The following is a 26138-nucleotide window of genomic DNA, read 5'->3' on the forward strand; positions in this document are numbered from 1 at the left end:
CCTCCTCTCTTGACAATATTGCTATTGTCCACATGTATTAATAGAAGAGTAAGCACTTCTGTTGTCCATGCATTTTAAAAGTTAGCTGCACAGCATTTACACAAACACAGGTGCACACATATCAAAACCAACAAAAAGCTTTAACAGAGAATTATCCCCACAAGATAACCCGACAGTAATTCTAGTTTGTGCTGATGCAGAGAGCCTTTGTGTTTTTATAACAATGTGCTGACCGCTGTGGGATGTATAAAAGAGTCCTGTCAGCAGACGGTCCTGTCCGGTCGCACCAAACAATCACAATGGGCAAGGTAAGCACGCGGTTAAAGGTTAAAGAGAGCTCGTCTGTGTTATCGTCTCTCCACAGGTATGGAATGTGTAGAATGTCTGGGCTTCCTGCAAGGTTGGGTTGTCACTTGAGAGTGTTCTATTTATAGACTACTGTAAAGATGGGTAAAAACTAGGGTAAAGATTCAAAGTATAATACAGCTCAGTACAGGAACTGCTCGGTTCACGCTGAATAGCCTGTGGACAAACTTGGGGGACGAACAACTTACTTTCGGCTGAATGTCTGTTTCTCTAATGGCCGTGATTGTAGGGGGCAAAGCGGACACTTTGTCACTCTCAGGGGAGTTTGCGTTCATCTCTACTCAAACACATGATTAAGAAGGAGGGAAAAATGTTTATAGCCTTGACTTGACTGATTTTGATAAATAACTTATTGCACAATGTGCACTTAATGGATAAAAGCGTCTTGCTAAATAAATGTTATTGAATGCAATGCAGTGTAATATCATGTAAAGTAACTCACTTCCAGAAGATCTATCATAATTGTAATGTTTAATGCAGTCTCTCCAGTCAATCAATATAACACAGTTCATCATATCATCAAGTTTTATTTTTTTGTTTTTTTATTAATTTATTTCTAATAGTCTGTACATACATCAGTGACATGGAAACAGGGCATGTTCAGATTAAACTTTTCATATTCTCTTCATAGACATGTGAAAAGGACACAAAAAGAAAGGAATAGCTGAAATGAGGGCAATGGCATCCTCATCCTCTTGTGAAATTCTCTTATGGTACCATTTGGGTCTGACAGGCTTGTATAAAAATTAAGTCAAGTGTCACATATAGAAATATGCCAGGAGAGTTGCTTAGCAGCATAGGCAGAAAAGAAGCATAGCAGTCGAATCTGTATGAATTATACATGGTACAGATCTGCATGGATCGTGTAATTTCCTGTCATACCAAGGACGAATATCCGATATACCAATCTGATCCACTTAGCCAACGCTATAGTTCCCAAACAGCAATTTTAGACATGAAAAGATAGAGAAATCATTCATTACAACAGCAGTCACCATCCAAAACAACAAGCAGCATGCATAACAACATCAACTAGACCTCATACACAGATGTTTAATACACACAGAATTCACAGACTAATCTGGTGGTTGGCTCCGAAATTGTCGTCTCTCTTCTGTTGATGCCAAAACATTCCAATTTCATGAAACTGTTGGAAGTTCATTCAGGGGTTTGACCAGGTACAGCACAGTTTCACTGGACATTCAGAAGCATCAGATACCTGTTCCTAGCCACAGCCTCCTAAAGTGAAGAAAAAGGGAGGAAGGAAGGAATGCGGGAGTTCACCAGTCTGTAGTCGTTAGTCTATAATAATGTCTGCGCTGATACATCCCTGATAGATCACTGCAATTATTAATTCAGATTAAGTCATTATTAAGACAGACACAGTGTAGCATAATCATTATTAGCATATACTATGTTATGAGGCAATTATCATGATAGATACAGCATGATGAAGCCTTTATAAGGAAAGATGAAAAATTATTATGACAGTGCGGTTCGTTAATTACGAGGACAGATGTTATCATTATGACAAATACACAGATTCATACAGTACTAATATATATAGCGTGAAGAACGCCTTGCTGCAAATTTGCTCCACTCAGAAAGCAGTTCTAAAACCTTAAGGGCAAAAGTGTAAGCCATGACCACTGAAATTCTGTAAAATGCGTGTAATGCAGTGTCACACAAGACACTCCTCCCAGCCATTGACTGCTTTAAAGGGCAGTATGTGAATCAGCCTGCTGATGAAGAGCTGTGTCTATTGCAGATAGTCTTCTACGAGGACCGGGACTTCCAAGGACGGCACCACGAGTGCAGCAGCGACTGCGCGGACCTGCAGTCGCATTTCTCCCGCTGCAACTCCATCCGCGTGGCGAGCGGCTGCTGGGTGGCCTATGAGAAGCCCGGCTACGGCGGGTACCAGTACATGCTGCAGCAGGGGGAGTACCCCAACTACCAGCACTGGTTCGGCTTCAACGACTGCATCCGCTCCTGCAGGGTCATACCGCCCGTGAGTGTCCGTGGGCCAGCCCGTTTCCTGTCTGCGAGCTGTGCGCCTGCATGTACTGCGTGTGTCATTAACAACAGGCCCAAGACGCAACCAAAGCCTGCACATTCTGTGCTTGAGATATCCCAGGAAACAGGCAAACTGTGCTGCGCTTCTGGAAAAAGTTTTAGATACATCTTGTTTTCATTTTCCAAACTGGTTCAGTGCTCCTGATCTGTATTCGCATTGCAGTTTGTCAAAAGATTCAAATGTATCAGCCTCCTCCAGATTCAGAGGCAAGGATTTTTCAGTAAATATTGATCCGGCAGTTCACCTAAATGGCTGTCCACAGCGATCTGCCTTTTGCAGGAGGTTCCACCCAAACATTGCTTGAACTGTCAGCAGTGACCTTTAAGCAATGTGTCACCATATGGAACGACAGCCGGTTCCACCATTTTGAATTTAAAGTAAATTAAACTTCACGAATTGTAAAATGAAACAAATGAGCACACATTCACAACACCTCCGCACTGACTCCCACCTAATGAACAAACCCTACACGTTCAACTTCAAGCGTTTCCGTTTGCCTGACGTCCATCTGTTTGTCTGTGCAGTACAGCGGTAACTACAGGGTGAAGATCTTCGAGCGGTCGGACTTTGGCGGCCAGATGATGGAGCTGATGGACGACTGCCCCAACCTGCAGGACCGCTTCCACACGCACGACATCTCGTCCTGCAACGTGGTGGAGGGCTACTGGACCCTGCACGAGCAGCCCAACTACAGGGGGCGCCAGTACTTCCTGCGGCCGGGCGAGTACCGGAGGCACAGCGAGTGGGGCAGCGTGAGCCCCAGTATGGGCTCGCTGCGCCGCGTCACCCACCTCAAGTGAGCCAAATAAACCTCCTCTTGAAACCAGACTCGCTCCTGTCTGTCTCTCTGCCAAGAATCACAAACAAGTCAAACGCTTCCTTTAAAAATCCCCCCTCTCACGTCCTGCTTGGGATTTCAAGGTCAGCCATAGTACTTGGGCAGCTGCTGGGTTTCCATGTGCGAATGAGCAACACCTTGTAAAATGACCACTCCCACAATACGAAAACACTATTTTCTTGCGTAGTAGAAACACTGAGCACAAAATCTAAATAATCCACACTTAACACAGTTGCCAATAAGCACTTACATGTGTGACCAAAATATGAACCACTCAGACCTTGTTGGTTTCAAAATGCATCATGTTAAGGTGTAGTCCTATTTAGTGTGTAGAGAACACAGCCTTGGTGGCATGGTGGAGCAGTGGATAGCACTGTTGCCTCGCAGTAAGAAGGTGACCAGTTTCAACACTGGCATGTGATGAGACAGACATGCAGGTTAGGCGAACTGGAGACTCTAAATTTCCCGCAAGTACTGAATGAGCGTGTGAGTGAATGATTGATTGGTGACCTGTCTAAGGTAAATTCCCTTCACCCAATCCTAGTGGGGATAGGCAAACCTGACCAGGAATAAGCAGGTTAGATAATGGATGGAGAACACAGCCCCAGAACCAACACAGGCCAAGTGTGTTATCCATTACCCACAGTCTTAAGCCACAGGGGATGGTCCCTTACCTGTTAAAGGTCGTCAAACACTGCCCAACAAACACACTTCCCAGTCAGAGGGCTTCAGGATGAGGTAATAAACATGAAACGCATCAGTTAATATTCAGTAGCGTAAAAGGATGTTTAAAACCAAGAGCTGTAAAGCAAATGACAAACCAAGAGGAACAAAATGTGCTGCGGGTTCGTGCAGCTCAGAAACTTTTTTTTTTTTTGTTTTACGGAGCCAGCAGCTAACGGGAGAGACGGGCCGGCGCGATCATCGCCAATACCCAAGGCAAATTAAGGGAACACAAGCCGGCTCTTTGAGCTCCGTCCTTAGAAGTGTCCGCAGCGCCCGAGCGAGTTGTCGGAGGATCACATGGTTTGGCGCCGGGTCCGCTGGGTCCGGCGTTGCCTGCGCGGGTTTTACCGACATCACAGGGAAAAAGCGAGGCTCGGCGCGGCGGAGTCAAAGAGGGCTGATCGTAGCCTGGAGCGCGTAACTTTCACATAACAAATAATCAAATGAGATCCGCACTCCCAGCCGCTGCATGCTTAATCAGACCTCAGAAAACCAGTATCAATTATTGAAACTGTTAATTAGACGCCCCCAATTGGCCAAGATGTCCATGAATAAATGATTTTTGTTAATTAATTATTGATTCAAGATAAATAAATAAATAAATCGGGTCTGCGGGGAAGAGACGCACCGCAGTCCTTCCTTAAGATCAGCCGAAAGGAGGAACGCGCATTTTAACCCCCGAGTAATTTAAATTTACGATTAATTTACGATTAAAGGGCAGACGGCTTTGCTCCAAAGAGAACAATTCACTACGCTCCCGGCACGGCTCCCTCAGATGTACCCGCCATTCCGACCCCGCTGTCGCCTGTAACGGACGCCGTCGATCTCTCTGGCTCGCTCGCCGACAGACATCCATCCACAAACTCTGCGGAGCGAAGTCCAGACGCTCCGGTGATGACAGTGCCATGTATGCGATTAGCCAGGACACGCCCCGCAGGATGGGGTTCAAAGCAGCGCAACGACGGCGAACAACAACGGGAGTGAAAACGTTCATAGAGAGCCAATCCTCCGAATATGATCACATGCCATTAGGCCCGAGGCAAAAATGTCTTTGGAGGCCCCGTTTGGAATTATATCCTACCCAGGCAGGCCTCTAGCCACACTGCTGCCCTAGCTGGCCCGGGGGGGGGGGGGGAGGGGGGGGGCGGTTTGAGGCCAGTGGCTATCATGGATGCCCCTCTACACGTTTGACGTCCCTCTGGACAGATGGGGCCTTAAGGCGGTCGACCACGCCTAGACCAAGATCTGCACGCCACAACCAAGCTTGGCTAATAGGTTTCCCTTCTTACAATCTCTGAACAACTTGTCACATGGAACATCATGGTTGAGAGAGACTGTGACATACATATATTGGTGTCCAAAATGATACAAAGACAAACTGAGAGTCAGGGTTAGGGTCAATGCCAGCTCAACTCAGTCAATTTAAAAAAAAAAAATGAATTTAATTCATAAACTGAAAATCTCCATTGAAGATTGCAGTTCACAAAACCAAACTGGAATTAATTTCCCAAATTAAAGAAATTTTAATGGGAAACCTGCTGACCTTTTAAAAATCATTTATTTAAAAAAAAAACTTTTCTGCAATCTATTAATTTGGCGGGAAAATAAACCACGACAGAATCATTGACCAAAAACTTTATTCTGTGACACCTGCCATAATTTACATGACCCAAAAGAATGTCCTACTGCACAGGAAATGAGGTCATTCTGTAACCTTCCTGTGCTCTGTGCTGACAGGATGCCCATTCAATGGGCAAGGGAGAAGCGGAGAGAAGGCGCCAGGTCCCCAAGGCTGCGGCTCGGGACCCTGAGAGGACAGAGGAAGCTCCAAATCACAGGCCCCAAAAAAGGAACCCACACAGAGAGGACTACGACAAAATACAAAAAAAATAAAAATACATTTTAAACAATAGTGGGAGTGTGGGGGGGGCAGAATAGTCCCAATATTCAGGTGGCCCTCCACCTCTCCTATACCGCTGTCAAATTCAATGATAAATGGCGTCTGACACATGGCAAAATCGGGAGAGAAAATGGCCCCAAAACCAGAACGCTGTGGTTACAATCCTGGGCAGGCACACTGCTTTCGTTACCATGAGCCAGGTGCATGCGTGAATTCCTTGGGACAAAAATAAAACTGCATGAATGTGAAATTCAGCATATGCACTTCACTCGGGATGAGAACCAAGTCCATCAGCTGTGCTGGGTTATCCTCTTTTAGCGCTTCTTCAGTTCCAGCCCCAGAACAGTCACGTCCATAGCGGTCTTCCTGTATTGCCTTACAACGGCTTTTCAACAGTTACTCTAAGGGTGTGTCTAACACCCCCTAACCGAGTTGCTCTTTTACACCTGGGAAAAGTTTACCCAGTTTGAGACTAAACCGTCTCTCACACCAACTAACTCACACCTGGAACCTCAGGTGACTTGAATTCCCAAATGAAATGAAGACATTGAATTGTACAATGAAAAATATCAGGGTCAGGAGAAAATCTGTCATCCATCTCAGATTCTTTAGTTCAGTTCATATAAAAAAAGGGGAACTTAAGTTAAAAAAAAAAACCTTGTTTCCCCCCAGGATTGGAAATGAAGCTACACATGAAGAAGCCAGGGCAGTCCACTGAACAGTTCATAGGGGAAGTCAGAGGTTATAGCTGGGGCAGAAGTGCGTCTGGATTCCTTGAATGACCTCAGTATTGAAGGTTGACCTTTGTGTCATAGAGGCAGGTCCTGAAGGGATGTTTTGGCTTGGGAGGGGAAGGGAGGGGAGGGGAGGGAGGAGTGTTTAGTTGGAGGTCCTCTGTCCAGGCAGGCCTGGGGCAATGGGGATGTTCTCGTGCAGGAACTTCATGCTGCCCTGCTCGGAGAAGTCAGCGGCCGTGTGCCCGTCGCCACGCAGGACCCACTTGGTGGTCAGGAGCCCCTCCAGGCCCACAGGGCCCCGGGCGTGGATGCGCGCTGTGCTGATGCCCACCTCCGCCCCTAGAGGGAGACAGAGGACAGGCAGTTAGAGATAGTGTTTGTTTAACAGCATTAGCAGACAGAGAGGTTTATAAAACTCTTATTACATGGCTTTGTTGACTGCTTGATTCTGATTGGCCACTTCAGGTATTCTATGGTCAAATACTTCTGTTAAAGACCACTGCTGTGGGTACGAGGCCACTTTTGACTCTTTTCATGCAAATATGCAGAAAGAAGTGCTGCAGCAGCCAATTCGACCGTTGTCACTTTAAGAGAATCAATAAATCTACCGTCATGAATTCCATGTGGCTCCCCATTCCTGACTTTTACTGCATGACTTATGTTAGCTATACAGAACATTCAGTAAGTTAACATTAGGTACAACCCAGGTACAACATATAAAGTTGTACAAAGTCATTGAAAGATTTACGACGACAAAAGCAAAAACTGACGGCAAACGAAGGGTTAGCGATGTTACAATAGGTGAGTGAGGCTGAATCAGGTGTCGGGGAGGAAATGCATGTCGATGACGCTGACAGTGTGAGAAGAGTGACCGTGAGACAGAAATACAGAGAGAGAGTAAAAGAATAATAAGAAAATCAGCCAGTACTCCCCAATAGGCCTATATTATATATGAGAACAGAATGGAAAATGTGTTTCGTATTAATTTCAATATATTTGAATCACTTGAAAATCACTTGAAATCAATATTTTGTGTCAAAATACTGATCAATTTCTTTCGTATCAATGCGATAAGTGAGACAATCTAGCGAGATAAGCGAGGTGCTTAGCTGTCGAGACATAATGACCTTCGAAGAGGCAACCTGTGACAGTTATTACTTTTGGACAGAAGACCACTCGCTGTGCATTATCCCTACATTATGGAGAGTGACTTTGCGCTCGGTGTCTCACTGATTCAACCAAGTTCAAAATCAAGTGCTTTTTCTTTTTTGTTTTTGAATGAAAAACACTCAAAAGAGTTGGTTCACAGAAGTCAGTGATTACAGAAGGCAGCTCACTGTAGCTCCACCCATTATAGGGTTCACAAACCCCTCACTCTCAGAAGAAGTAGGAAATAGAGGCTTAGGACAGTAACCCTGCAAGAGGAGGAGCTACTGAGGACTGTCAATCAATGACCAACCTGTCTGAACCAATCCACAAACCTTGCACTCGACAGACAGAAACAGTTGGATGATTGGACCGAGTGAACTCCTCTTAGCTCTGCCCACTTAGCGGTTTCACTCTGCCATCACTACAGTAACAGAGAAGCAGGGAGCGAGACTCCAGACACCCAAGGACCAAGAGATTAAACCAGAGTTCATATTACTGGAGGGCTAGTGAACGCTGTACCTTTATTCCACAAAACTCCTCTTTGAACTTCGGTTCAAGGGCATAATTAACTCTGCGCAGAAACGGCTACACGCTCCCCACAAATAAAATTCAAGAGCTATTCATCAAGCACAGAGTTTCAATATATAAAATGTATTAAAAAACTGGTATTTAGGTGTAATGCGGTAAAAGTCACTGAGGTATGATTGCGTAGTTACCCTGAAGAAACAGAGTTTGACACCACTGAATAAAACACTAGTGCCTGTGGCTCTAGTCCACGTTGAGAAAAAATCCCTGATATGAGGAACTGGGAAGGAATGGGCACAAGTACTCACACACAATAGCAGCAGCTAAGACATTTCACCCACTCGTGCGCTGAGAATGTGAAGCTCAGGGGCGTGTCGTTACGCATGCGGCTAGCAGAGCCGCCACGCCCCGAGGCGTTAACCTTTGGAGCCAAACAAACCGTTGCCCCCGGGAGCGCGACCCGTATCTGCGGCCGCCGCCCGCTCGCTGCGCAGATGCTCCCGTCCGCGCGGGCCAACGCGTTAGCCCTTCAATTAGCGCAGCCGGGCAGCTTTGCCCCCGAGGGGGGGGCAACAGCCGGGCCGGCCGGCTCCAGGGGGACGCGAGCCGGGGAACCTGCGGAGGGGAAATCGGACGGAAACCCACCCAGTCCGAAGCGGTATCCGTCGGCGAATCGCGAGCTGGCGTTCCAGAACACGCACGCGCTGTCCAGCTGCTGGAGGAACTGCTCGGCCGTCTCTTCTGCAGGAGGGAGAGACGAGACTCGATCGTACGCGTCGAAAAAAAATAAACCTTCAGGAATCGTCTTTAAAGGCCCCGTGTCATGCTGGTTTTCGCCACATCGCACAATCAATGCCAAAACCAGGCAACTCCGATTACTAAGACACGGGAGCTTTAACTGTGGGCAAGTTAATAAAGCAGCAGTGCCGCTGTGTGACTGCTGCCAGGTAAGGAAATGACGTGAGTGCAACATTTAACGTATGCTTTCGAAAGTCAGTTAGCGACACGCTATTTCAGGCTATACATTTAGAAGTTGGTCATAAAGCAACATAGCCTTCATTCCCATGAGGCTGAAATAAAACTCCTTAGTTTGACTGCGCTGTCACGAGGCTAAATCACTTAGCATCAGATGCAGGATTGGGGGTTTGTGCTCAAGAAATTTTCATTCTGAAAAAAAAAATGTACGTTTCGCTGTACAGCACTACAAATACATGTTTAAGAACAAGCAAGTTTTTTAAAAAATTGGCCGCAGGATGGGTGCCATTATTAAATAAATAAATAAATAAATGCATTAATAAAAGGCTAAGCGCTGTTTTGTGAAAAAAATAATTTCATGCATCTAAAAATGGTTTAAAAAAAAACTGATATAAAAATACTTTCATCATGCCCGGATCATGTCAGTATTTCACCATGTCTGGTTGTACTTATGTTTGTTGTTGTTGTTTGGACTACAAATGGAAGGCAGCCATTGCTACCTGCTTCACTTCCAACATTTCAGGTTGCAGACTGGGCGTTGCTCCGGTGGAAATACACAATACACATACACTGCGCGGTTTCCGCGGCTCCGCGCGGCGTCGGAGGGCGTCGCTCACCGTTCTCCGTGACGATGACGTCGGTGTGGGAGCTGCCGTACTTGTGGATGTGGTCGATGGCGTCCTGCATGCTGTCCACCACCTCGATGCAGCACTCCAGGTCTCCGTACTCCGTGCGCAGGGATTTGACCTCCGAGGGGCTGAAGGTCAGGTAGGACGCAAACCTGGGCCCCGCGTGGATCTTCACCTGAGAGGGAGAAGGACGGCGCCGCGCTAATCATCTACCGTGAGCTTCCGCATTTACATCGCGGTCTTCAAAAGATCAGAAAGGGTGACAAATCAATCTCTCATACGCTGCAACACTCACATACGTGTTTTATGTCAGGGGTAAATTATAAGATGCACTCCACATAAGAGGGCATGTGCCATTTATCTTAAAAAAATAAATAACACGTGTTCTTTTCAGCGAGAGCTATCGCATCCTCTTTCTTTGCCTCTTTGGCAGAGATTCAAAGGCTCTTCCACAGTCCCCTTTGACCACAATCGCTCAAACGCACGGTTAACCCTCAAACAGTGGGATCAGTCAGACGCAGGGATCGAATTCAAACCAGAACACCCATCGCAAACGCACTGATGATTATGTGGAGAAAGATGACTGAGTGTGTGCGCGTGTGTGAGAGGCTCACCCGTTCCACCCTCAGCATGTCTATTATCTGATCGAATACAGGGGACCTCAGCAGATCTCTGTGCACCAACAGCGTCTCCATGGCATTGCAGGCCGCAGGGTAGTCACATTTTGAGTCTCTGACTGGAGAGAAAACATTATTATTATTATTATTATTATTATGATTATTAATAATGCTTGTTGGCAGTTTTTAATGTCATGTCATTAATATATTTTCTTCTGCCTGTAACATGGCTTTTGATCAAAAGTCTAATAATTTGGTCCCTCCATTGCCCTTCTTTGCTTCAAGAACCCACAGACAGCCACAGTAAAGTCAACCATATTGGATTTCCCACAATTGTTAATTGTTAGAAAAACCTCAAATGCTACTCCTACAGAACTTCACACAAGATTTGGTGTACAGCATCTGTGGACCAATCTCTATTCAGGAATTACTAGCAGTGTTGTGAGATCGACTTTTCCTAAATAAATTTTCAAAATATTTTTCAAAAAATTAAAATAGTTAGCCAATGAACTTGCACTGGGATCTTCACAAGAATGCTTATAAATGGTTTGAAATTGGGTAATTAAACTACTAGCTACATCAAGATTTCAGCCTTACAGCGTTTTCCTAATCAAAATGGTGGCACTAAAGCTCCAAATATTAACTGCTCCTTTGCAGAGATTCCAATCTTGATATGGTGAAACATCCTCATATTAGGAACACATATACCATATACTGTATATGTTCCCTATGGGCTGGCGCCATCTTGAATTGGTCACCATTTTGGATAACTATAGCATCAGTTACTTTTCTCAGTTCTTGTGAGAATCAACCACCTTGTTGATTTTTATTAAACTCAGTTCACTGACAGAAAGCAAATTTGGTATAGTTTGGCCACACTGTAGCACAATACCAGTCGACTTCAATCATACTCCTAAAACGACTATAACTCCTGCCCTGCTTGACCTAGAGGCCTGAAGCCGGACGATTCGGCCGGGGGACCCACCGATCTTGATGACCTTGTCGATGCTGGCGTCCGAGTCCACGTACACGTGGCAGACGCCCTCGCTGTGGCCGAGGACCGGGATGCCCTTGGCCGCCCTCTGGATGTCCCTCACCAGCTGGGAGGAGCCGCGCGGGATGATCAAATCGATCAGCTTATCCAGCCGGCAGAGGTCCTCCACCTCCTCCCTGGTGCTCACCTGCAACGCGCCATACACGCAACATGCATCATGTACACGTATTGTAGGTTACATGCATGCATTGCGTAGGAATACATTAAATGTAAAACATGCACATACAGACATATGGCCTACACACAAGTTCTCACACAAGGCAACAGTCTGTCATATGTTCCCACTCTAATTGGTGTTGCCTGCTGCTTTTACTGAATGTCCAATTTGTGATGGAACATATGAACTGTGTATACAGATTCACACACAACTAGCCCCGCAGGTCCAAATGGATTTAGTAAGAAGGATTAATAAGGAAAAAAATAAAAAACATAAATAAATTATAATTGAAAAACGACAGAAGTCAGAGCTGTGGCTTTCTTTTGATCCCATCAGTATTTTACTATTTTTCAACAGGTGATTGCATTACTGTGCCAAATCATTCAATAAAGCAAGATTCACTGCGTCTGAAAAACACAGCATTGCTTAGCGTGTGCGCGTCCTTGAAAAGGTCAGGGTCCTCCTCACCAGCTGCACAGCATCCCTGACCCCGTGGATGGAGAGCGCTTCCTGGGTCAGCTGGTGCAGGATGCGGTTGGTGTTGGCCGCCTCCTTCCCTCCTTTCAGCAGAAGTGCGTTGCCGCTGGCGATGGCCAGAGCAGAAACCTGTAGACACGGCAGCACACAGTCTAAGGGGCTGTCGGGGAGGTGGAGCCACTGCCCTCTGGTGGCCAAGTGGCACAGTGATTAAAAAACTGGCTGTCATACAGTTTGATTCACTAAACTGTACACTGCCTGGTGTACCATTGAAAAGAAAACCAAAGGTATTCATTTGTTTTTACCAATATATTTATCAGGGACAGTGTAAAATTAAAAATATTCTGTACAATCATGGAATGCACTGTGCCTAATTAAGTCAAAATGCTACTTTGCATTGGTAGAACTGAAAAAAATCATCACAGCATCATCATCACAAAACTGCTAAAAGCAATGTTAATAAAATAAGAACAACAATAACCCCCAGAATCCTTGTCCATCAGCCACTTACTGGAAGCTCACACATGTCTGGACATGCCCAGCTCGAGTCGCCCTCAACATAAAATTGTCAGTGAAGCACAACAAAGTGCACGTGTCAGTTTCCAACCGGAAACTTTACTTTTCTACCATCATTCAGATAGCAGAAATTTCCATCCGTATCTGGCTGATAGCTTGTGCTTGATTAAGAGTCATGTACATCAATAGATCTGTACTGGGAGTACCCTTTATCCTGTTTATGCTCTCAGCATAGGTCTCTGCTGTGGCATTACGCATGCTAAATACATAGAGTATTTACTCTTTACTGCCTCCACACCCACAGGGTAAATCACATGTTCAGTTGCGCAGCTAATGTAATCAAAAGAACATAGATGCATGTACACAACATGGCGCGTCAAACTGATGGTGTGGTTGTGCAAACAAACACGACCGGAAACCCTCTAGTCTCTGACTGCAGTCTGCTGTGTCTTACCACACCCTCATTAGCCCCCTGCCCCGGTCACCCTCTTTCACAGATAACAACGGCGAAGAGCGGCCGAAACCCACTGGGTAACGTAAAGGAGGCGCGCCCACCTGGGGGAGGCAGTCTGGGCGGGACTCGAAGATGACGAGCAGCACGCCGATGGGCACGGTGATCTGCTCCAGCTCCAGGTTGTTGGCCACGCGGGTTCGGCGGATGACGCGGCCCACGCTGTCCTGGGACGACACGGCGATCTGGCGCAGGCCGATGGCCAGGCTGTTCAGCTTGGCCGAGGACAGGCTCAGCCTCTTCAACAGGGGCGGAGTTAGCCTGCCTGTGGGCGGGGCCAGGAGGGCACGTGGATCAAGGTGAAGTGACAGGTGTGTGTGTGTACATTCCTACAGGCACTAACAGTGAGTTTGTGATCTATTAACTGCACTGACAGGTGAGTTTGTGGTTCATTAACTCTAACAAAAGGTGAGTCTGTAGTTTATTCACTGTACCGACAGGTGAGTTTGTAGTTCATTCACTGTACTGACAGGTGAGTTTGTAGTTCATTGACTGTACCGACAGGTGAGTTTGTAGTTCATTGACTGTACCGACAGGTGAGTTTGTAGTTCATTCACTGTACTGACAGGTGAGTTTGTAGTTTATTCACTGTACCAACAGGTGAGGTTGTGGCTTATTATCAGTACCGACAGGTAAGCTTGTGGTTATTTAACTCTACCACAATTGCACTGACAGATTATTATTACAGACTTTTGCAGTACAACACCTTCACTGACAGGTGAGTTTGGTTTATTACCTGTACCAATGCCATATACAAAGTATATAGCTTATTTCCAGATGAATGAGTGATTTATTATCTGGTAGGTGGGCATAAGGTTTATTAGCTGCAATGACAGGAGTGGGATTTTTCTGCTAGGCTAGGTGAGCGTGAGGTTTTTTTTTAGCTGTAATGATAGGTGTGTGTGATTTACCTGTACTGGCAGCCAGATCCATGTCTTTCTTGTTCGCATCCAGGATCTCATCCTTCTTCTCAGTCAGGAGGTCCGCCAGGTAGCAGATGACCTCACTTCTCTGTGACGAGGCAGACGGACAGGTTCAGCCACGCCCTCCTCTCCCTGTACAGTCGTACCTCATGCCCTTTAATGGATCAGTGCTACACAGATTCACTGATCTCAGCTGCAACGTTCCGTTGTCAGCAAAATCTAATTAATTTTCGGCAACTGACTGATTCAATTTAGCTAAACGCCTTGCTCAAATTTACTAATACTCAAAAATGGAACGGTTGGCTGCGTTTTAATTATAATATATTTGACAGGGAAACAGAAAAAGGTAGCGGCCCCTTCTCAAGCACACTCTTTTTTGAACACAAACGCAAAAATAAAATGACTACTGCTCTTGAACCTCTTTGACTACAAACATAATCCTGAGCTCTTCTGAAAGGAAACCCTTGCGAGTTTGTTTTCCTAGAATCAGAATTAATCTAAACACTGCTATAAGTAAAAGAAGTTCAAACACAGTGGAGGTGGAATTTTTTCACCTTGCCTAAAAGATTTTTTTTTTTTTACCACAATATGGATACCGACTTTACTGTGATTCGTGTTGTCTGTGGATTTCCAGAACGCATGGAAGGTAAGGAGTCATCATTTTGATCTAGCCCATTTTGTAGCCACTCACATTACAAAATAAAGGACCACTGTTACTACAACAATTGAGATCGTAAAGTAGTTTATATTGATAGAATCGAGTGTTTTAACACTGGTAAACGGTATATCATGTGACCAGATTGATTGAAAATTTCTCCATAAAAAAACAAACAATGAATGCAAATAAACCAAACCACTCCTGGCCTGGATTCAGGCAGGTGCCAGTATAGCAGGTTCAGTATGCACAGTGCACTGCGTTCAGCTAAATCAGACGCGCGTGGTGAAGTAGGAGAAAATGAGACCGCGGGAGGTGCTCGGAGGTGCTCGCGGCTCCTCACCTGTTCAGGCAGGAGCGCCGCCAGCGTCCGGCCGCCGTGCCGCGCCATCTCCGCCTGCTGCTCCACAGTGGGGCCTGCCCAGCGCCGGGGCGGAACAACAGAGCCGTTACCACAGCAACCACCAAATCACCCCCGCAGGGTTCGCAAACCTAACCCCCGCCTTCAACCATGCAAGACGCCCCCATTTCACATTTTCTAATACGAATCATTAGCAGCGTTACTGTTTGTGTACGGAACAGCGTTACTGATTACTTGATTAATTTTGACGTTCGTTAGTGTTTATTTAGTAAATCAGAAAACTTAGACGCTCACCAGCTGGTTTGACCTCGGAGAAGAACGTCCCCACTTTCTTTCCCTCGACGATGTCTGTGATGACGTGGCCCGTGACTTTGGGGTGCGTGCCGTTGGCAATGACGACGGACGTGCCCCCCTGTAGGGCCCACAGTGCTGCTTTGACCTAAAATGAGTAAATAAACACAGTTTAAAAATTTTACTGGACTCTTCAGAATGAGTGTCTGGGTTCCCTGTATGCACATCATACATTTTAAGTGTGAGTGTGTGTGGGTGAGTGAGTGAGTGTGCATGCGTGCGTGTGTGTGTTTGTGTGTGTGTGCATGTGTGTGAGAAAAGCCTGTTTCTTCATGTGTGTGCTTGTGTGTTCAGAAAATACTTCTGCTAGCACATACAAGTGTACCTCGCTGTACACTGACCTTCGCCTCCATGCCTCCAATCCCAACTCTGGACTTTGTCCCGTAGGTGATGGATTGCTGGTCGCCAGGATAGAAAATATCAATGAGCTTGGCGTCGTCCAACCCTGGGGGGCTGTCGTACAGCCCTGAGGAAAAAAGACAGGGAGGGGAGGGGGAATTGCTGAAATCATACTCGTGCTCATGGCTCCTGAAGAGGACAGAGCAAGTGTGCCACTTCCCTTGGGTTCCGTACAGCAGACAGGAAATAACCCGCAGAGCTCAGAGTCCACAGACTGATAACGTCCTCCTATTCAATTATTGGGATGTGGTCACTCCTAACCCTTTTGTCGCTGACATTTCTACTTCAGGACTGAACAGCTGGACAGGCAGCTAGAGTCTCATCTCACGGATTAAGGCCTCATTTACTCCTACAACAATGCGGCAACGTAGCACAATGGTGGGGTAACCGCCCTCATAACTCAAATGGTTCTGGGTTCAAATCCCAGACGGGTCACTCACAGTTCCCACTCATTTTAGGACGTTTTTTCCAGGACTTTTCAAGGACAATTTCCATGACTTAGACTTACAGACATGAAACATGGACAATGGTAGCCCAAACGCGGGGGTGGGGGAGAGGGGGGACAACGCGCAAGTACCATAACCATTCAAAACTGCTGCCGTGTAACCTCAGCAGCTAATAAAAAGGAGAAAAGCGGAGAAAAATACAGAAAAATATGCAATCTCAGCTCTAAATAAATCATTTAATAGCTTGACTTATAGCCTAGCCTACAATTTTCCAGGACCTCACAAATATTTCCAGGACATTTTGTAAATTTTCTCATTTTCCAGGTGTTTTCCATGACTGGAAAACGATAAATTTAGTCGATAAATTTCCAGGTTTTCAAGGTTTTCCTGGACGAGTGGCAACCCTGTCACTGCTGTTGCGTACCCTTGAGCAAGGTACCTAACCTGAACTACTTCTCTAAAACCGGGGTTTTCAACAGGGGGTTCACGGACCCCTGGGGGTCACTGAAGGTACGGTAGGGGGTCCCTGGCCAGACTTGATATGCAATGACTATAGATTTGGGAAAATATTTTTAAAAATGAAACCTTTTTTTTATTTTTTTTTATTTTAATATAACCCTTTTTAACTTATGATGGAGGTCTCCCAGAATGCCTCTGAGCCTGGCTGAGGGTCGCTGGATCAGGCAATCAGAAACCCCCTGCTGTAAATCACATAGCTGTAATGTAACAGCAAGGCTCAGGCTAGTGTATAGACCATTTTCCAGGGCAATGATAGGTAGAACGTGCCAAGCCTGAAGGGCGTTGGGTGGCTACTGCTCTGTCAGGGGGACTTATTAATGCCTGAGGAAATGGGAAAAATAAACACGTCGACAAACAAACAGCCCACACGCACCTTCCACATCAGAGAGAGCGATGAGCAGGTCTGCCTTCATCTCCACGGCGAGGCGGGCCGCCAGGCTGTCGTTGTCCTTGATGCTGATCACCTGCAGAAGTGAAGGAGCTTTGAGAGGAGTGTGTGTGTGTGTGTGTGTGTGTGTGTGTGTGTGTGTGCGCGTGTGAGCTTATGTGGGAATGAGAAACAGATGCAGCACAACACAGTGCAGCAGAGAACAGTGAATTGCCTACACTCTGCAGGAGAGTCTACTAGAGTGAATGCAGGCAGGGCGGGACCAGAGTTAGGGACGGGGCCAAAGTAAATGGCAGCAGGGTTGGGCCAGAGTGAGCGGCGGCAGGGCCAGAGTGAGGGGCGACGTGGCCAGAGTGAGGGGCGGGGCCAGAGTGAGTGGCGACAGGGCCAGAGTGAGGGGCGGGGCCAGAGTGAAGGGTGGCAGTGCCAGAGTGAACGGCAGCGGGGCTGGACCAGAGTGAGGGGCGGGGCCAGAGCGAGGGGTGGCAGGCCAAGCCGGAATTAGTTACAGAAGTTTTTTTCCCCAGCCTGTGTCAGCACCTGAAGAGTGGGATATTCCCTTCTGGTTGAGAGGAGGACACGTGGAGGCATGTGGCCCGTTTCAGGACAGCTGGGGGGAGTTGTGTATGAACTTATGCTGGTAGGCATGAACACAGCTCGCAAGCTACTGCCGGTTACCGGCAGGCATCATGGTCTATGTGCGAGAAAGTCAGGTATCGAGGGGTTCAAAACATTTTTCCCCCTTCAGGTTGCCAGTCTGCTGTGACCCAGCTATTCTGCCATCGCACTTGAGGCCATTTCCTGCACAGGAAGACAGTGAAATAGAGCAGCAAGCAGGACAGCGCTAGGCACAGAGACACCAGCAAGCTGCTACTGCAAGGGAGCGGCCACACCATGCAATCCTCCAACTCCCAGCATGCACTTCTCAGCTGCCGCCACGCGAGCGAGACACAGAGCCCTTTCCCAGCATGCACTGCTTCGCAAGGCCTCCCAGCATGCAGCTCCGCTGCGGCGGTATGGATTGGGGATTGGAGGGTGGGGGGGTGCGGGGTTTGCGGGGATGCTAACCGTCCCCAACCCCTCCCTCCCCCTCTGTACTGTACCCACGTTTACCCCCTGCAGGTCGCTGTTGGGTTCGGGCGGGGGGACCACGGCGTCGTTGGTGTTGATGATGGGCACGATGTTCATGCGCAGGAGCTCGTGCAGCGTGCTGTTCAGGTTCCGCCTCTTCTGCTCGTCATGGAAGTCCAGGTTCGTCACCAGGATCTGCCAGGGGAGAGGTTGAACTTCCCTGAAGAAATGTTTTCATTCGAAACAGAAGTAACAACTTTACACAAAACTAATTGCACAACCAGTGACTGGCGCAAAACAAATGGCATGACCAATCATAGGTCAAGTTATTGGATTTGCTGGTTTGAAGACTTTGCACATGCTATAGGACTTAGTGAATCAGGCCCTTTGTGTCCCTCTGCGAAACCCGGTTGAAAATCACCATGACTCTGCGTATCTGCAGAACTGCATGCGTAAACGGAAAGTTACAGGTTCTGTTCCTGAAAGTAGCTTGAGGAAAGTGCATCACCTATTCTGCCCCCTCTCTATGAATAGAACACACAAATAATGTACCGCACACTATGTAAATCTGCTGCAAAAAAGCTTACGTAACGTTAGCAGTAGCAACAGACGTTTATGTTAACAATAAGAAATTTGTTTCTCTACGCAGGACATGAACGTGCTACATGGACAGAATGCGCTACTGAGCGACACGCTGTGAGCTGCAGTACCTGGGCAGTGCAGGTGCTGTACTGGGTGAACATGGCTTCATACAGGGCCATCAGGCCACTCTGGCCCGCAGCCGCACACGCCCGGGCCTCCAGAACCGGAACCGTCTGGGAGAGACCAGAACCACACACAGTCAATCAGTCAGTCAATCAATCAATCAGTTACTTAATTCATCAATAATCAGTCAGCCAGAATCCATTCATATCAGGAATGGGACACCGCACGTATCGATCAGATAATGAGATAACAACAACATATACAACAACATATGTGTAGTGTCTTGTCATTTGACCTCGAGTGCTCAGAAAAGCACCCGATAAATTAAATGCATTATTATTATTATCATTATTATTATTATTATTAGCAACAATAATAGTAATACATTTTACTGAAAAAGTTTTCTAAACCTAGGGTCATAAAAATTTTCTTGAAAATCAGAACAAGTTTTCCTGCCACACAGTATAATGTCAAAATGTCAAAGAAAGTACTATGCAGCCCTATTAAACTCATTCACCTGCACTTACACTTTTACATTCTGTCTACCATAGACTCAGAGACCCAAATCAAGTCCTTGAGCTGGTTCTGTATGATAAGACTTTGAGCTCTTCTTTTATACAGACTCACAATGTCTTTGAGCTGTTCTGTTTGATACAGACACACCATGTCTTTAAGCTGGTTTGGTCTGATGTGGACTCAAAATGTCTGAGCTGTTCTGTTTGATACAGACACACCATGTCTTTAAGCTGGTTTGGTCTGATGTGGACTCACTATGTCTGAGCTGTTCTGTTTGATACAGACACACCATGTCTTTAAGTTAGTTTGGTCTGATGTGGACTCACTATGTCTGAGCTGTTCCGTTTGATACAGACACACCATGTCTTTAAGCTGGTTTGGTCTGATATGGACTCACAATGTCTTTGAGCTGTTCTGTTTGATACAGACTCACTATATGTCTTTAAGCTGGTTTGGTCTGATATGGGTGCACTATGTCTGTGCTGTTCTGTTTGATAGACTCACCATGTGTTTAAGCTGGTGCTGTTTGGTATGGACTCACCATGTTTCTGAGCTGTTCCGTTTGATATGGACTCACCATGTCTTTCAGCTGGTTCTGGCCAGAGTGCAGAGCCTGTCGGACGCTCTGAGAGAGCAGGATCTCGTGTCTCAGCCGCTGTTTTCCAAACGCCACTGCACCGCTGGTCACTATCATCATCTCCCTGCCCTGGTTCTGCAGAACCGCCACCTTAAAAGCAGAAAAACCACCTCTACCATTCCACCTTAAAGCCAGAGACAGAATCTCTGTTATTCCACCTTAAATGAACAGAATTCTAAAATGACTAGGCGCTGATTGATACGCATGTCCAAGCATGCACCGGAAGGCAAAAAATTCAGCCCTGTACCCCTTAGCATGTTCCCACGGGGTCGCCCCGTGACCTCACCTGCTCCACTATGGAGGCCAGGCGTCCCAGGGCCAGGCCGCACTCGTCGCCGCGGGTGACCACGGCGCTGCCCAGCTTCACCACGATGCGCTTGGCCTGCTTCAGCTCGCTGCGGTGGGCGAAGGACTTACCGTGGGCGCGCGTGAGCGGCACTGTAATGAAAGGGACGTTACTCCAGTGCCGCACAGCGGCGTGTCTGAGTGACGCACAGACAGGCAGATCTGAAGGAAAGAGATGCAGAAAGCCATGAGCAGGCGGGGGCCATGCAGAGCGGGTGCCATGATGCAAAGGCCAGAGGTCAGAGGTCAGAGGTCAGGGGTCAGGGTGAGGGGTGCAGGGTGAGGGGTGAGATGGGACTGTGAGGCGTGAGCAGTGTTCGGCATTCTGACTGATTTCATTTCAATTTTCAATTACCAAGTTAAACCAGCGCAGGCACTGTTTAGGATCTGCGACCACTGCAGTGGATCACAACATGAGCAACGTTTCACCAGCTAGTGGTGAAGCAAAGGGACTGCTGTTACTTTGGTAAAGCCTCTAATTCAGGATGAGGGTTTGTCTCTGAAGCTTCTAGGTAGTCACAGAAAGTACTTCTCTATGGTTATGAAGTTAAACATTTGACTCTATACTCTATAATCACTACACATGGTAAAAAACATTGAATTTAAATTTTTAAATCAGGAAGTCCTGACTCCTTAGCATTTACAAATAAAAAGCTGTGATTTATCTGTAGAATTGTTTTTAATAGTAATCCATAACTGACGATGCAGAACACTACACACAAGCTTAGGTCATATGCTCAGCATCATGCAGCAAAGCGTGCAAACTACACCATGATATTGTTATGTCATCACTGTCATCATATTATGTATAAATGGCTTTACTTTCTAAAACATAATTATTTCCTTTGTTCCATTAAAGCAATCAAATTGGTCCATATAACTGTCATTCAAATAAAAAAAGTGTTTGCTAAAATAATAAGAGATGGAGGGAGGACCAACAACATTGTAGCCATAGCACCAATTTAAATGCTACAGTTCCTGCAATTTGGTGGTATTTACACAGAAATACACTGAATTAACAAGAAAATGATGCTTCTGTGTCAATACAGTCTTGCTTACTGACAATACATCTTTCAAACTCCCTGATCCATCTCTAGGTTTATCCATTTATACATGTACATGTTAGTATGGGTACAATATGTGCTGTTATTAAAATGATTTTGTCATATCAAACGTTAAGGAAGTAAAAAGGACCTTGCAGTGATGGTGCAATGAAACCACAATTACATCACAGTGACCTCATGCTATATCTCGTTGGCAAGACAGATGGTCATGCAGGTACTGTATGAACATGTGACAGCAGAACAGCCCTTATCTTCCAGCCTAAATGCCCCCGCCACCCACCACCCCGCCAGCAGCCATAGCCAGTGAGGAAACAGCACACATGGAGAGAGAGGGTGAGAGATAAGGACAGCCTCTTTAACCCGGAACGTGAAATAATCCCGCAAAAGACCCTTCTTTACCTTCCAACACTGAAGCTGGTCTGAAGCAAGCTCGTGCAAAAGAGACAGGGAGCAGGCTACCAGGCTCATACGAGCACATATATTGATAGTTTAAGGAGGGAGAGACGTACGTTTGCTTTACTCCAACTACATATTTAAGCGACAGTAGAATCTTTGCAAAACATCTGAAACAGCGAAAACTAACACAGAAATCAAACTGTCCCTATGCCCCCCCGCCCCCCCCCCCACACACAAAAATAAATAACAATGGCCATAAGTCAGCAGATGAAAGTTACAGCTGACAAAAGAGAGCTTGCAGCCGCTGAGTTAGACGGGCTGAAAACAAAGCGCTCCAGTGTGAAAAGATAAAGTTGCGCAGCCATTATCTCTACTGCATCGATCAGAACTGTAAAAAAAAAAAAAGGGGTCACCAGGTCATCAGGGAATGTTTCGCAGCCTATCACCCAAACCCCTCCTCCTCAATTGTCTCCATCCATCCAACGTCATGAGACGTTGTGAGCAAAACAACATTGTGCAATGTGATAATCGTGGATGCCCCCACCTCCCAAAAAAAATAAAAAATAAAAATTAGGTTTTAAGGGAGGGAGTTTACCGTATTTTTTTCTGAAGTACAACAGCATCCTGATACAAATTTTTAAAGTAATATTTGGGTTTCAGGTCCAGCTTCTTAACTACTATACCACACCACCACCCACCAACTGCAACTAAAACGTTGTACTTTCTCCTAAGTTAACCCCATAGAAAATTAAAAGCCTCACAGACTTCCTGTTGGGGGAAGGTTGCACAGTGTGTAGAAGAAACACAGAGGCCTATTACAAGCGTGACAGTTGTACAGTGGTAAAGCCACACACACACGCACACAGTTCTCTGTTACAGGGGACGGTCGCATGGTGCACCAGTGACACTCACGTTTGGCCTGGGAGGCGGCTCTGGATAACCGGGGACAAGCGTTTACCGAAGCGTTCCATTTCCCCACCTTCAGCCGTGAGCACAAGGCAAGCCTCTGCAACAGCATGTTGACCTCACTAAAGCCAGGAGACCTGTATCAACGAAGAGACCCGCCATCAAGTTACACACTAACAATTCAAAACTTAATCACTCAGATTCTGACAAATATTTATACAGAGCTCCATAAAAAAAAGAAAACGTTCACTGATAATGCATTGCTTGAACATATAAATGAAGGACAAAAATTTCTGAAGAGTAGAGCTATCTGCTAAAAACAGGACAGACAATTGGGGTAGCAAGTCTGGTAAAAATAATTTATGAAAATATACAGCAACATTCGTACCTATTGTCCTGAAATCCTTAATTAAGCTTGATGAGCAGTATTCCGTCAGTATCTCTGCTTTTGTGACAGCTTTGGTACATCACAGTTCTATCCCAGACATGCTCCACTGAATGCCGAAATTACACCGCGGGGAAAGACCAATAAAACAGTAGCGGGGGCGAGGCCTGCAAAGGCACAAACTCAGCCCCCATTTGAGATGAGCTGCTGATGCAACTCTGTACGCCCTGTACATAACTTTTATCAAATAGTGTTACAGATTAATAAAATAATGGCAAAATAAAACCTATACTCCAGAAAATAGTGCACATACACGTGGTCATGTAGGTTGACCCATTAATTTCACTAAATCTTAATGCGAATCATCGGGATAACGATGCTGGAATACTGTGCTACATAGTGAAATTATAAGCTCGTCTGGAAAAGCATGATCATAAACGTGCATCATATCAACAAATCAGGAGCAACGCTAACGTTAATTGGGAGTCCCATTCACGGACACAAATCATGGTTCGTAGAAATTGTAAAGGGGCAAAATCTTCCGAGACATATGGTTTACGTTCTGACCCATCATAATCGTTGTCGATGTCCAACATCAGTTCATACTGACAAGCACTGATATGAACCGACCCAATTCTGAGAGTCTGATTTACCCAGATAGCTAACGAGCCGATGCCAATCTACACATCGCAACATTACAGTTGGCACTTTGCTAGCTAACATGTGGTCGTTAGCTATAGTTCATTAGTACTGCCGGTAAAGATTTTTAACCGTGGCCACGAAATTTGTCAAGCTACCGATGAAGAGTAACAGCAATGACAATTACAATTAGTGTAACAAATGTTCATGTTTGTTTGTAAACTAGGTATGGACTAAAGCTCTTATAGCTACGGCCACTCATTCTGACAGCAGTTAACGTTACATTGTCGAAGCAGCACATGTTTCAAGTTAGCTGGTCGTGGCGAGCTACGTATAAAATCCTAATTTATCATTGTCGCATACAGTTAGTGACCCTACAAACGACTGGCTATATTGCCACATCAGCTGTGTCTGGTGGTAGATCCAAGCATGAAAAATACAGACAAGCTAGCTATGCTACTTGACAGTGCACAAAAAAACTGAATTAGCCAGCTAAGAGTGCAATACTATGAGCGAATTCAGCTGTATTTGTTTACTTACCACACAATCAAACGTTAAAAGAAACGTATGCTCACTTTATTCAGGATGTAATATCAAATGACGCGGCGGCGGGCAGTATGTAATCAGTCTAATCTCTTCTCGCACCAGCCATATTCTTTCTTTACACGTCCTTCCTGAACAGTTCATTCTACGCCTGTACTTACGTAAAGAACGTAGAATTTCCCTAGCTGTCAGTAACGCCACGTACGTCGAGTTCTGTAGTCTCCAACGTAACAGTTGACTGTGCTCACTACAGTTGTGTAGTGCTCGCCGTAGTAACAGTTGATACGCGGATACCGATTCACGAACTGATTTTTGCGTACGAACCACATTGCCGGCTTCCCACGTGGCATATCGCATTTAGAACATACAGTGAAGGCATGTAATGTGTGGTGCTTACTACGATCCACAGAACCTAATTTTAACCCTAACACCAACACTTACCTTTTGTATTTGTATACCTGTCAGTATTTCTTTTGACTTTAATGCCTACACATGTATCTGTTATCTCATTGTCAATTACCGTTCCATCGCTGCAAATTACCTTTTTTTATAAAAAGACACAGCCTAGTTTACCAAGTGGTCAGTATAAAAAACAATGGTTAACTTGATAGTTCGCCTCTTCCAACTCGTGAACCAGAGGGCGTGGCCAAAGTGTGCGTCAATTTATTTATTGACAATAAAATGTGCTTAACATGTGTTAATCATGTTCTCTTTAATCTGTGTGTAATAGTCCCACTATTTATTTTCCATTGGCAGCAGGCCCTAGGTAGTTTGCAATGAGGAGGACAGCACATGACAGGACAGGAGAGACAGAATATGCAAAATCACACAAATGCAATTGCCCCACATGATACTGACAGGGAACAGTTTGTTTGTTACAGCCATCTTTTGGCCAATTAAAATAGTTTAACCCTCCTGTTCTGTTCATTTTTTAGGTACAGCAAAAATGTTCCCGGGTCAATCCCCATACAGGGGGGGTTTGCAAATACATGAAATGAACCATTTTCATTTAAAATGTTGATTACACTAATTAAGGCCAGTAGAAGAAGTTTCATACTGAAAAAATAATTTTAAGTATTTTTCCTAGATTTTCAAACTTTAAAAAGGGTCAATTTGACCCGCAACATAACAGGAGGGTTAAAGCAACCTCCATATTTTCCCCTTAAACCTATTTGAACAGAATGCAGGTTTGGTTCGTTTTTAATTACATCTGTACTTGAAATGTTTATATTAAGCCACACAAAATGGGTACTTTCTTATTCCTATATAAAAGGATTCTCCCTTTTAATGTAAATTTTGTCATTTCTAAACAAAAGAGCTGGAGCACTGCATGTTTGTTCTATAATGGATATATTTGCTTCATGTTCACTAATGATTGGCAGCCCACTAAACAGATGCTCCACTAATTGTTTAAATGTTAACTTGCTATGTTAAGTGCTTTAGTAACTTGATCTCTGAAAGAATGCCCAATTGTCCTGTGATGGTCATTATACAATTTTATTTATTTATTTATCCATCCATCCATCCATCTATTATCTATTCCTGCTTATCCTGGGCAGGGTCACGGGGGTGCTGGAGCCTATCCCAGCATGCATTGGGCGAGAGGCAGGAATACACCTTGGAGAGGCCGCCAAT

The 26138-nt window shown here is 45.6% G+C and overlaps 2 protein-coding genes across 11 annotated transcripts; one reads left to right on the forward strand and one right to left on the reverse strand.

The window, feature by feature from the left end:
- Nucleotides 1–250: 250 nt before the first annotated feature.
- Nucleotides 251–3269, forward strand: crygmx (crystallin, gamma MX). The gene is made up of 3 exons (XM_035403263.1): nucleotides 251–308; nucleotides 2135–2377; nucleotides 2968–3269. Exons 1-3 carry the CDS (start codon nucleotides 300–302, stop codon nucleotides 3241–3243), a joined length of 528 nt encoding a protein of 175 aa, XP_035259154.1. The 5' UTR covers nucleotides 251–299; the 3' UTR covers nucleotides 3244–3269.
- A 2358-nt stretch (nucleotides 3270–5627) lies between these two features.
- On the reverse strand, nucleotides 5628–24676 carry aldh18a1 (aldehyde dehydrogenase 18 family, member A1). Of its 10 annotated transcripts, none has more exons than XM_035406175.1 (18): nucleotides 24536–24676; nucleotides 22943–23073; nucleotides 20512–20663; nucleotides 20166–20315; nucleotides 19078–19182; nucleotides 18404–18562; nucleotides 17282–17372; nucleotides 15886–16010; nucleotides 15488–15632; nucleotides 15176–15249; nucleotides 14166–14265; nucleotides 13299–13519; nucleotides 12219–12356; nucleotides 11525–11720; nucleotides 10537–10658; nucleotides 9911–10097; nucleotides 8964–9059; nucleotides 5628–6983 (listed from the first exon to the last, which is right to left on the reverse strand). In XM_035406175.1, the coding sequence occupies exons 2-18, from the start codon at nucleotides 23046–23048 to the stop codon at nucleotides 6787–6789; spliced, it is 2364 nt and encodes a 787-aa protein (XP_035262066.1). In that variant the 5' UTR covers nucleotides 23049–23073; nucleotides 24536–24676; the 3' UTR covers nucleotides 5628–6786. The 10 variants fall into 10 exon arrangements, with proteins under 10 accessions (XP_035262066.1, XP_035262064.1, XP_035262063.1 ...); XM_035406173.1 differs by having other exon boundaries at nucleotides 20130–20315; XM_035406172.1 differs by having other exon boundaries at nucleotides 18410–18562; nucleotides 20512–20732.
- Nucleotides 24677–26138: the final 1462 nt, after the last annotated feature.

Source organism: Anguilla anguilla, chromosome 2, assembly GCF_013347855.1.
Source record: "Anguilla anguilla isolate fAngAng1 chromosome 2, fAngAng1.pri, whole genome shotgun sequence".
NCBI classification, from domain to species: domain Eukaryota; kingdom Metazoa; phylum Chordata; class Actinopteri; order Anguilliformes; family Anguillidae; genus Anguilla; species Anguilla anguilla.

Excerpts from the sequence above, each read along its gene's own strand:
- crygmx (XM_035403263.1), top strand. Across the intron at positions 2,378-2,967 it reads CCTGCAGGGTCATACCGCCC|TACAGCGGTAACTACAGGGT; the intron begins GTGAGTGTCCGT and ends TTGTCTGTGCAG.
- aldh18a1 (XM_035406167.1), bottom strand. The coding sequence starts at position 23,048 with ATGCTGTTGCAGAGGCTTGCCTTGTGCTCACGGCTGAAGGTGGGGAAA. Across the intron at positions 14,266-15,175 it reads CGGCGCTCCTGCCTGAACAG|AGAAGTGAGGTCATCTGCTA; the intron begins GTGAGGAGCCGC and ends GCCTCGTCACAG. Across the intron at positions 6,984-8,963 it reads CGGATACCGCTTCGGACTGG|GGGCGGAGGTGGGCATCAGC; the intron begins GTGGGTTTCCGT and ends GTCTCCCTCTAG.